Source organism: Homalodisca vitripennis, chromosome 1 (assembly GCF_021130785.1).
Source record: "Homalodisca vitripennis isolate AUS2020 chromosome 1, UT_GWSS_2.1, whole genome shotgun sequence".
Classification (NCBI taxonomy): Eukaryota; Metazoa; Arthropoda; class Insecta; order Hemiptera; family Cicadellidae; genus Homalodisca; species Homalodisca vitripennis.
The window spans coordinates 156953161-156965453 of NC_060207.1; the positions used below are offsets into that span (position 1 = coordinate 156953161).

The 12293-nt window shown below is 33.0% G+C and overlaps 1 protein-coding gene across 3 annotated transcripts in view; it reads right to left on the reverse strand.

Annotated features, from left to right (window-relative positions):
* Nucleotides 1-3700: 3700 nt before the first annotated feature.
* The window catches only part of LOC124374580 (colorectal mutant cancer protein), a 33838-nt gene continuing 25245 nt past the window's right edge, over nucleotides 3701-12293 (reverse strand). For 2 of the 3 annotated variants that reach the window (XM_046832783.1, XM_046832778.1), the window contains exon 14: nucleotides 3701-10642. In XM_046832783.1, the coding sequence (XP_046688739.1) occupies nucleotides 10541-10642 (102 nt within the window). In that variant the 3' untranslated portion in view covers nucleotides 3701-10540. The remainder of the gene's footprint in view (nucleotides 10643-12293) is intronic. The other variant, XR_006923579.1, reaches the window with a different exon arrangement.

Below are 12293 nucleotides of genomic sequence, written 5' to 3' on the forward strand. Positions count from 1 at the left end.
ATTACTTTTACTATTATTGGAGGATTCTAGCAGAACGCTATCAACTGTTGTATGACCCGTTTTACTAATAGTCTATAAGCTGCTATACCATTTGCACCTTGTAAGCTCAAAACCTGGTTTTGATTTACATACAGAGGACTTGTTGCTAAGAAAGAAATTAATCTTCAGCCCCGCTGGTTTTGTGGAAGTGGAAATGGGAGGGTACCTACCAAAAGGATTTAAAATATGACATTTTTTCTCAGGTTGTATTTTATCTAGTTTTGATACACTCACAACCGACCGTCAGAAACTGAAATAATCGTTACATCACACAAATATGATATAAGGAGATATTATCTTTTCATCTTTTTAACATTTTGATGCCTACTATTTAAACCTCCAAAAAACTAGTGTGGCTGACTATCAATTTGTTTTTAGGAATGCGTTCTCTATTGATTTTAAGAAAGAAAAACAAGTTGTGTTCTTATACAATGCAGATTGGCTCGATCGACTCTTGGACTATGGAACCTTCGTGAGACATCTGTATATGTTTCAGTTGCTTGGCCACAATAATTATGAATAATTGCTATATTTTATCTATATACAACTTTGTAGTCATATAAACATTTTACGTGGTTTTTCATATTACACTGTTAAAAGTGTAGAAAGTTGTGAAATTACAGTTTTAACTAGTGGTTATGAGAATTAAAACTAGAATCTGTTAAATTTTAAACACTGTAATCAAATACTATTATGCATTGAGTCTATTTCATGAAAAGAACAAGTACTTATTGTTTCACTGCCTCTCGCGAGTTGCCATTGGCCAATCTGTAAATAAAATGAACGTCTGTTTACACTTCTTTTGAATAAATGGGCATTTTGGTGTATTAAGAACCTAAATAAGATAATAGAATAATAGCAACATAACCAGAAAAACAATGGAAACCTCACTGTTTTGTTTAGTAATGAATTCTAATTAATACAAAATAAAAATGTGTTTTTCAACAATGAACCGTCATTATTACAGTCAGCTGATGATCCCTGATAGTTGAGTATTAAGAGGTTGCTTATGCCAAATTTTTGCAGACACAAATTACACATATAATGAATGTAATTTATTAACTATTTAGCCTACAATCAAAACGTTTTGAAAGTAGCGTTTTAATTGTTGTTTAGTTTTAGTTTTTAATTTTTAATTTCTTATTAGTAACAAGTAAGTTTTATTTGATACAAATTTCAATTTCTCTGTTAATAGTTAATAGTTTTTGTTAATAGTTAAGATGTTAAAAATCTTTATACCATAATGTGTAGGAATAAATTCTTTAACAGTTTTCTCTCTTACAGGTTTTTACTAAAATTTAAGGTTTTGAAATATTTAGCTTTAAAAATTTAAAATTACCGCCATTTTAAAAAGGAATAATTTTAATTAACTTCTGAGATATTAAGCCTTTTGTAAAAATCACATACAAATACATACAGATACAAGGAAAACTGAGCGACATAGACCATATGTTCACATGACATTTTTTGTTTGTTTTACCTATGAAATAACCTCCTGAAGTTTGGTTGCCCACATACGAGACACTGTATACAGCAGCCAACAACACTAACTCAAAATTACTTTATGTTAAGAGTAAAATCTTTTATTTTAGCTTCTTAAGTTCTAAAGTTACAGCAACCCTAATTGGCTGAGCATCAGCGAAGCCTATCTATCACTCAGAGGGCTAGCCAAATTTATCTTCTGTTGTCTGTCTAAACGATATCTCGGGGACAATTCAACCTATGGATTTGAATATTTACACAAAGCTTCATTTCTTCGTAAGCAAGATCGAATTCGTTGAAGGTACATCTCATTCCATAACGAACCTCATTTCCGCAAGATCCTCAAAAACGAATTAAACTATAGATATGAACTTTCTACATTTTCATATCACTAAGGGGGCAGGTACCATCCCTCGTTTGTCTCTCTGCCTTTTCTCTGCATTATATCTTGAGAACTTAAAATGATGCATATAATTTCATTTCTAAATAAAAAAGATCGAGTTTGATGATTATACATGTGAATCTATGCAACTTTGTTGAGCATTAACGAAGCCTGTAACTCAGAGGGATATCTTGAGAACGAATTGAGTTAAGGATTTTAAATTTTGCATTTATCTTTATTAAAGAACCACATAGCCTTCTTAAAACCGTGTTATCTGTTCATCTCTCTCTCCGTCCATGTGATAACTCTTGGTAGAGGGTCCTAGAGAATTGAAACTTGGTCCTACGTTCCAAAATTAAACTTTATTGATTTTGGTGTCAAAAGGCTAAAATTAAAGATATGTTTACATATATATACTCGTTTGTATGCATGTATATACCCCAGGACGGGGTATATATATCGGGGTTCTGGCTGGTTTGTATCATTCAGTTGAACCTACACTGGGTACAGCAAAACCGATGTATCACTTTATGTGTACAACAATTGAGGTGCAAGGGTTGACTGATAGGTCTAGTTTACTGTGGGAGATGAATGTTGGAGTTGAAGAGGCTCCTTAAGTGTTAAGGGCTGTTGCTAGCCTGGACATAAGGTCATGCCACCCCGTCTGCTTTGACTAGAGAGGCTGGTACAGAGCTGGCTTCCCTTCCTTCCAAGGAGACATGACTGAGATTAATGCCCACAAGTCTTATTCGTAGATAGGAAGCTGCATCTACCAGAAGCCATCCAAAACATCCTGCCACTATGGAAGCAGCACAACGGTCCTTTTAGGACTAAGTGCAATATCTCAGGTTCTTGTCCTAAGGAAACAAAAAAGGTAAAATATTCAAGTATTATTCATCAAACTACTCAGAAAATAACAAAAACTTATGAAATGAAAACAATTTTTTAATTGACTCAACAGTTCACCAGCAGCAACAACTACATTGTCCTCCCAACCTACCCTTGAAATTCATCGCATAACTGTAAATCCACCACCTTTCTAAAAAAAAAATAAGCCCATTGCTCAACTAAAAACACAATTCACACGTGTGAATAGGAAACAACTAAAGTCTCGCACAAGGTATTAAGTACCTCGAGCAGAATTACGCAAAGGAGGATATTCTTAGCACTCCTCTTACTACTAATCCATAGGCATGCTCAAGATCGAGCTTATTGCGTGTCTGTCAATGTCAGAAGAAAAGCAAGTCTGACAATTGCTTATGGAAGAAAAACTCGACAATGGTAAAGCCAGCTAATATCTCCAACACCTCAAGTCTCTTGCTGGAAGTACTAACAGCAAAACATTTAGATAGCATAGGAAGAGCCGGCCTACCTTTATCAGACTGGAAGGAGTCCCTCTTCTTCAGAGAGACATTATAAAGAATATACTTTATGAAGAAGAGGAATATCTTTCCGATTCGGTAAAGGTAAGCTGCCCATCCTATCCTTTCTATATTCTCATTTTAAAACCTGGCTTTTGCCTCCTGTAACCATAAATAGTAATTAAAAATTTAAAATAAACACTATGATTATAATATGCTGAATGGTTTTGTTTTATACCATACCATAAAACATGACTGGAGTGGCTAGCAAAAATTTCAAAGCACAGGAATCAATTGAGTTTGAAATAGGATTCAACATTCAAAAATCCCTAATTTGACCATCACTACTTGGAACTTACCTATTAACAACTCACTTGTGGTAAACCATCATTGCCAGACAATTAAGAAACTCAAGGATTATAAATGATACAGAACGTTAGATTAGATTCTTTACAACATTGTTTATTATATGGTTCTACATTGATTATATAGCCTGACAGAAGAAAATAATTGTACTTACAAAAGAATACCATGTTAACTTAACCCTGTTGTTTTGATATTTTAGTTACATACTTTATCAAATGAAATCAAAAGCATCGATAATGTTAAATTGTGCTACACCCAAATATAGTTATTATCAAATAAAAAAGTATCTAATTTCTATCTCCAATCAATAAAAAAATATTGTCTTTAATACTAATATCACTTAATAAACATATAAAACAAGGGTTAACTCACAATAAAAATAAAAAATTAGTGTTTATAAATTACTTTGAAGAGTATTCAATCATAATACTCTGCACACAAATAAATACATTTTTGTGAATGAATACATTGTTAAGTGATGTAACAGTTAATTAACAACCTAAACAAACTTCATATAATCATAGCAATTAAACATTATTTACATGGGTAGAATATATTAAATATGATACACAAATAAAAAATCTTAAATAATGCTGTTTTTACAATTTTACTAAAATTTACATACTTATCTAACAGTCTAAAAATTACGTTTCCATAAAATCACTTTGTAAACATTTACTTTTGTGTTCACAACAAAGTGTAAAGCTTTTAAGTCTTAAAGTTTTAAAGCCCCATTTTTACTAGTTTAGCCATGAATTAAATAAACATCAATGTACCAAAAACTGAAACTGTATTAGAGCAAAGCATAGTTTGATGAGGGTTTATTGTGCTGAAAAAAAAAAACAACCACAATGTACTACAATTAATATGTAGGAATGTATGAGAGTACTGTACAAATAAAAAAAAAAAAATTAAATGAACAGCCAAATCATTTAGAACTCAACGTAATTCATAAATTGATAAACAGAAGATCAAACCAACATTATTTGTAAATAAAAGCAATTAAACATAATCCCTATTCATCAGTAAAGTTCTTAAGATATTACATTACACCATTAATTGGATCTGGTACCGAAAAACCACCTTGCTGCTATAAAACCGAGACCTGACACATATAGAAACTATCTACTATTAAACTCTTGATAATTAACCCATTATTGATTCTGCAAATGATAAGGAAGAGATGCTGGCAAGTTCATTTGTCATGCACCATTTTCCTTTTACAAAGTTCTTTGATAAGGTTTGGATGTAAGTATGACTTCTTTAGTGTAGCGTTATATGGTTTGGGCATGTTATCTGGCTTTGTGTTGATGATCCAAGTATTTTCATTTCTGGGACCACAGCTCATGTGTGTGTCAGTCGTATTTCTTTATCACACACACATTATTTTGAGTAACCTCGAATTGAATTAGTTATATTTGTTTAAATTGCAAGTTGTACGTCTGTACAGCACACATATTTTTGTACAAAACTATTTACGCATACATTATTCCCACAATATTATTTATACTTGTGTTTTCAGTTTCAGTGAGTAGGCCAAAGCTAGACAAATTTTTGGTTTGTCAGGGCTTTAAGTTTCTTAATGATGAAGAATTAAATCATTTCCCATGTGATACTGACATCTGGTACTGACAGTGAGATGCTAATATGTGAGAAGGCAATGTACTGAGCAGGACTCACGCTATTAATGCTGTACAAATGTACTGCTCCTTTACATGTTATATACTGCAATACTACTGGTACCCAGTGGCTGGAGTTTGTTAATTATTGTATGTAGGGCAAAATTTGTTTTTGTATTTTATGATAACTAAAAAACCTGGATACACCAAAAATAGATGAACTTTTGGTCATATTATAGTAAAGATAGTCAATTAAACATTTATTGCAGAAAACATTAGTTAACATAGTCCTCTCAAGGGGCACTCATAGATTACAGAGGAAGGTTATGTCGCTTGTTACTTGTTGTGCCGGTCCATGATATGTTTTTCATAAGACCGTTGTTATTAAGTCCACTTTTAGTGAATCGTCGAGTGTTTTTTTCATTCTGAACAATGGAGAACGCCATATGCCTAGGTGAACCAGGACTCTGTAAAATATGGTGCTTCAACATGTTCCACAAAAACATTTCCAAGTAAAATATATACTTACAAGTAAATGAAGATGGATGAGGTTGTAAATAGTTTTTTTTGGTACAAAAATATAAAAAAGTGACAGTGGCAAAAGAGAAAAGTTTCCTCATAATGATTGTGCTATAATATTGGCTACTGGATTTCAAAACCCTGGATGAGTGACAAAGACAGCATCCACCGGTGAACAAAATTGAAGATACGACATCTCCTGATGACAATTTAGTAGCATTGATGTCACTTTTAGTGAGTAATCAATAATCATACATTAAGCATTAAGATATACAATGTTTCATATTCTCAACAATAAACATGTTAAATTACATAGGTATAACAAATAGTAACTGATAATTTCTTTTTATAAAGTTGAAAATTGTAAAAATCTGTTAAGGAATTAACATTATAAAAAGTAAATTATAACAAAAATGGTTAGTTACTTTTAGTAGCATGTTAAATCTTGACAAATTAAAAGTGTCAGGAATATATAACAACACAGATATAATAAAAATGGTTCTTCCTTGGAGCAAGAGGAACCTATGTAACAAGATTGAAGTCTCTACGGCTTTTCTATCGAGAGTTATCATACAGACAAGCAAACTGACAGGCTGCCTTCTGACCCAAATATCAATGGCATTCTAACTTGTAACAAGAGGAACATTTGTACCAAGTTTCAAGTCTCTTGGACCTTAATAACAAGAGTTATTGCATAGAGGAACAAACAAGAACATGATTTTAATAAGGCCCTTTTGGGTTCTTAATTTATTAGTTGTAGTACAATTTCAGTAATTATTGTTTTTATTACGTGTATGTTTTAGAGATAATGTGCACAGTATTGATACATATAATTTTTGTTGTGATTCCTGAGTTATATGTGTCACAACGCTCTGGTATGATTTGTTTATTTTAACCTAATTTGTAGTTATGTGTTAGTCATCTACCTGAGGAAGAGATCAGAATGCTTCACAATACAAGTTAGTAAGAAGTTTAACAAGTAAGTTAGTTTACTTATATAAACATATCTTACAAAAGCAAAAATTATGTATTTAAAAATTAAAAAATAATTTAAGGATTTCCATAAAATTGTGGGGTTTTATGGAACAATATCAAACAGATTAAACAAGTTATAATAATTATAAACTGCACTAACAAGTTTTATTTGTATGCCTCTTAAAAAATGACATTATGGTTTCTATTTCTTGTTTCACAAAAATTAAAGAGAGTTTGTGAATATTTATTACTGAACATGTCAAATGAGAAAAATTGTATGTTTGGCCTTAAGAAGAAGAAATTATAAAATGAGGCCAAGTATTATCCATTAGTTTGGTACTAACTGTCAAAGGCATCCCTAATTATCTGTTGATGAAATGCATTTAATCACCTACTAAGCATTTGAATTAATAAGATAAGAGTTAATTTCTAGATAAGAAAAATAGCACAACCGAAGTGTAAAATTACATGACTAAGTATGATGCTAACAAACATGTGGGTTGAAGTTGTATCTGGAACTTAAAGATGTAAATTGATCAAAAAGAGATAGTTTTATTGAAAAATTGGTAGTAATTTTAGTCTCTCCAAACCACCTCGATTAATTGAATTCACCATGTCATTTTCAAACTCAGTGGATGTGTAAGAGACAATGCGTTTGTCTTTCCATTTGGTGACAACAACGCTTTCAGCGAAGCGGGCGATGGTTTCACCCTTTTTCAGGGTTGCCGATTTGACTTCAGGAGATACGTATTTTCTGTCCAGCCGAAGAGTTCCAGTGCAATATGTATTCCTACGGAGCAGGCTTGAGGCAAGAGTAAAACTATTATAATAGTTATCCATAAATAAACTGTGGCCACAATTGAGTTTCCCTTGCATCAGCTTCAATACAATGTTGGCTGCGTGTCCCTTACCACCGTAATCATCTAAAACTCCACAATACAAAAAAAAACGAAGTATTAGGCCATGGGGGTCACACAAACTGTACAGTTTGATGCCGTACTTATGGCGTTTCCCTTTTATATATATTGCCTAAAGTACAACCTTCCCCTCCATAAAACCATTCCCTCGTCAATGCACAACTTTTTTTGAGGATAATAAATTGTGTCCATTTTATTGTTGAAGTGTCAATTAGAAACTGTACTTTAGAAGCTCTGTTATTTGGGTTAGGGTACCTTTCAAAATTAATGCATCGCAAAATAAGCATGAATTTGTCCCTGGCCATGAATTTGGGGAAGCACGTTGAAAACAGCATACAAGTTTTCCAATAGTCTTGAATTCGGGGTAATTGTAATATTCCCATGTGCAGCAATAGGCCCATAAAACATTTGAGTTCCTCTACGGTAATGTCTTTCCATTTATGGATTCGTGAGCCTAGGGTTGTATTAGGTCCACAGAATAACTCCAACGCGTATCTATTCGTAGTAGCCACAATACCCTCTAAAAAAAATCACATCCATCAGCAACAAGAAAAAATTGATTGGGGTAATCTCATTAGGCAAAGGGACTAAAAACTTTTCCTCTTTTGTAAACGGTACATCTTTCATACCTATAGTTTGAGGACTCCATTGTGCTGGTCTTACGTCATAGTCTGGGTCTTCGACCTCTGACTCATCAGTCTCGTATTGTTCATCGTCGAGGTCCGGAGCATAACCAGGGACACCAGGGTCGTCTTCATAATCAGAATCACTATTAGCCACAAACTGACGTCTATTCTGGATTCCACTAGTTCCAGGAGGCAAATCCATGTCTATTGTATTACAAGAATAACACTAAACACACAACAAAAACGGTAAAATTTGAAGTAGTCTAAAAACTAACCACAAAACGCTAACTGAGAATGGCGACCACAAAAACGCGGGAAAAGTATGTCCCCACGAGCGGCAAAACGGACAACCATACATGACGAGTGCTGAGAGCACACTGACTGGGTTACTAAACAATGGCACTGTGCAGTAGATCTACGTCATGCGTTCCTGGCGCGAGGCAGCCGTGCAGTAGATCTACCGGACCCGCATTGAACGTGTTAACCAGTAAATCATATCTTTTACTGTAGTTTTCTTAAGTTTTGAAAGATTGTGAATTCATCTTCATCCTCTTCAAATAAGATGAGAAGCAGCATTTTTCTGTATTTTTGTTTAATGGCCTGTAACACACTCTAGTCCATAGGCTGAAGAATTAAAGTAACATTTGGTGGCAGAAAAGTTGTTTTGATGTTTCCACAAATAAGTTTCATTTCTCCTGGGTAGGACGGTGCATTGTATATAAACAGCAGAGCATGAATAGCCAATTTCTTTTCTTTATTGAACACAATCACTTTAAGGACAAATTGGTGATCGAACCATTCATTGATCAAGTCACATTCCACCCAAGCTTTTTTTATTCTTACAATACACAGAAGTTAATGTTAATGTTTTTGAACGCTCATGGTTTCGCTGATTTGCCTATTATCATCAGCGGGGAAGTTTGTTTGTTGCAGATTTGTTGCTGCAAGCTAAGACAGACGTTTGTCCATTTTAAACTCTGAGGCAGATTCCTCTTCTTAAGAAGCAAGACTTTTAGTAGGCAGAGCCTTAAAGTTCAGTCCAGTTTCATCCGCATTATAAACTTGCTGTGGCAAGCAATTTTGAGAAGAAATGAGGTCTTCAAATTACTTTAGATAATTGGCAACTGACAGCTTCTACCCAGCAATCGTGACCTGTCTAATTACGTAAATTTCCTTTTAACAATCCAAAAAAACCACGCTAGCTGAAAATGAAGGTTCACCATCCATAAGCTTGTTTAGGGGAAGCGCCCTTTTTTTTACCACCAAGGACCAAAAATGGGAAATGTCTCAGTTGAGTGAACCACAAGAATAAGGCTTCATCAGGTTTTTCATATGAAGACACAGTCGTTTTTTGTTGTTTTTTTCAGGAATTTTTCTTACTTGAAGCAGAACAAAACTGCTCAATTTTAACACAATGATTTTTCCAGTCGCTAATCGTTGCTTTTCCACCACCATATTTAACTGACAATTTATTAGCACTTTCTCTTTTGTCCAGTCTGTTTAACACTTCAAGTTTTTTATACAAAGTACACGAAATAATAATTTGTTTACTTTGCGTATTTATGTTTAACAGTTAATGTCAAGGACTAAGAACATAAGTAAAAAAGGCACAGTCACTTGGTAAAGTAACTCAACAGTCACGGATCAAACCTTTAACAATAATTTTGCTTTAAGTGCACACAGTTCATCAAACAACGCTAGAATTAACACTAACGTAAATACGACTAATGAGTCATGTGTTTGAAAAGTGAGAGGGGAAGGGATAGGTAGGCGCCGAAAGATGAACATGTAAGTCACCGAAGGTCACTGCCTTTTCTTTCCAACTTTTACTTGTTCACGAGCCACTCAACACCAATATGTAGATATTATTCATGAACTCTGCCTATCCCGAATTCCTGCAAATACAAACAATGTTCAGTCTCAATTAATTCGGATTAGTGGGACTCTACTGTACTACCAAATTTTAAGCATCTAATTTTGTACGGTAAAACCCAAAAAGCCCATCATTCTTTTATGAATTAACATCATCTGTCTTATAAACTAAATTGCTTTGCAATTACAAAAATGTAAGTTTTTCAATTTCTCCAGAGAAATAAAAATGTTTAAAGAACATTACTTTTATCTTTTATGCAGCACAATAGTTAAGAACTTAAACTGGAAGTGGCTAGAGAAAGGAAGTAGGACTAGTAATCAGGCTCTCTTATCCTCCACCAAGAGACCAATGAGATGAGTAACTATGGATGGGTATAATAGTCTACAAGGAGGTCTCACTAGTGGTGGAATTCTGGGACTGCCTCGTCTGCTGCTGTTCCCTGGACTCCTCTAAAGCTGCTATCCGTTGTTTTAGTGTGCGAACCTACAACACAAACAGATCAAAACTATCTGATATTCACATTGTCTTAGCTATAGATGGGATCATTACCTAAACTATAGGAGGAAAGTTTCTCACTAGGAATGGGTCAGTTTTTAATATTCGTTTAGCTTCTTCTTGACAGAATCTACAATGGAGGTCCGAAGGCAAAAAATTCATGTACAGTTTTTTTCTTCTTTTTTTTCTGATATTACTTTTAGTTGTTGATAATATATTATACTGTTTATAACAATTTGTTGACTATGAAGGTATAAAACCCAATATAATGTATTATTTTTAAATTTGAGAAGAAATATATAAAAGTTTCAAAATAATTACATGGAATTAAAATGAAATAAAAATTATTATAAAAATAGGAGGGAAATGCATAAGTGAGATCTCAAATAGTCAATTGACAGCTCCTTTGATCGTTAACTCAAATACAGGCATATTGGTGATCAGAGCCCTGAGAGACCAAGCAAATTTGCAGCTGGTGTGTCTGCGCGTGCACAGAATGAGCCAATAGGCAAAATGTAATTACATGCTTAGTCCAGAAATAGCAGTGACGAAAGATACCGTTGGTGTTGCTTATTGCAGACAGGCCGACGTCCATCACTTATATTACAGTTAACATTTATTAGTAATTTGAAGTATAAAAGTTATCGTTTACATAGAAGGTTTGAGGAAAAGTTACAAATAATATAAAATGAGTTTGAATACAGTGCCATATGACGGGAAAATTATAAAAACAAAGAGTAAGTGATCTAAATTTTGTCATCTTGTGCTTAATAAAATTATAAAGGTAGTATAATAGGTTATTGAAGAATAACAATTAAATATTTTATTTTACAAGGAATATTTTATAACAAAATTTAACTGAACCCACTTCAACTGAAGAAATCATTAAATTGAAGGAAATGCTACATAAATTTCAAAGATAATATCTATCAAAGGCAGAGGAGAAAAGTATGTGATGTTTTTATTTTATTACTTGAATTTCAACTAATATCCAAGATTTTTAATATCAAGATTTTTAACTGTACAATAACAATCAAAAATTAAATCAATAAAATGTTAAAGGTATATATATATATATATATATATATATATATATATATATAAACATTTTATTGATTTAATTTTTGATATATATATATTAACTAAACAACGCTAATAACCTCAACCTTTTTTTATTCAGTGTTTCAGAATAATGTGCAGATTTTCATGTGGTGGTAGACAATAGCCCAAGCTTTATTTCTGAGACAGGAATGGATCACATATCAATAACAACACTACCATAGAGAAAGGAATACTTTGAAACTACACTGCAGAGATAGGCCTTTCATTGCATGTAAGAGTAGGTAAATCAATGAAATTTTTGTGTACAGCTTGTAATTTCATTCTCAAGCACATTTAAAGAAAAATAAACATAAAGTAAATAAGCTAGTTAATAAACTAAACAAAATAAGACTAAATTATCAACACAAAAAACAAACAAAATGTAACATAGCAGTAATTGCATCACAAAAGGTGTTTAAAGTGCTCGCCAATTTGTTGAATACACAATAATTCAGCCCTTTTTTTATAAAAGTTTTTAGATCAATGACACTGCATTTCACTAGCATATGCTGCATATTTGCCTGCATGAATAGTGTTG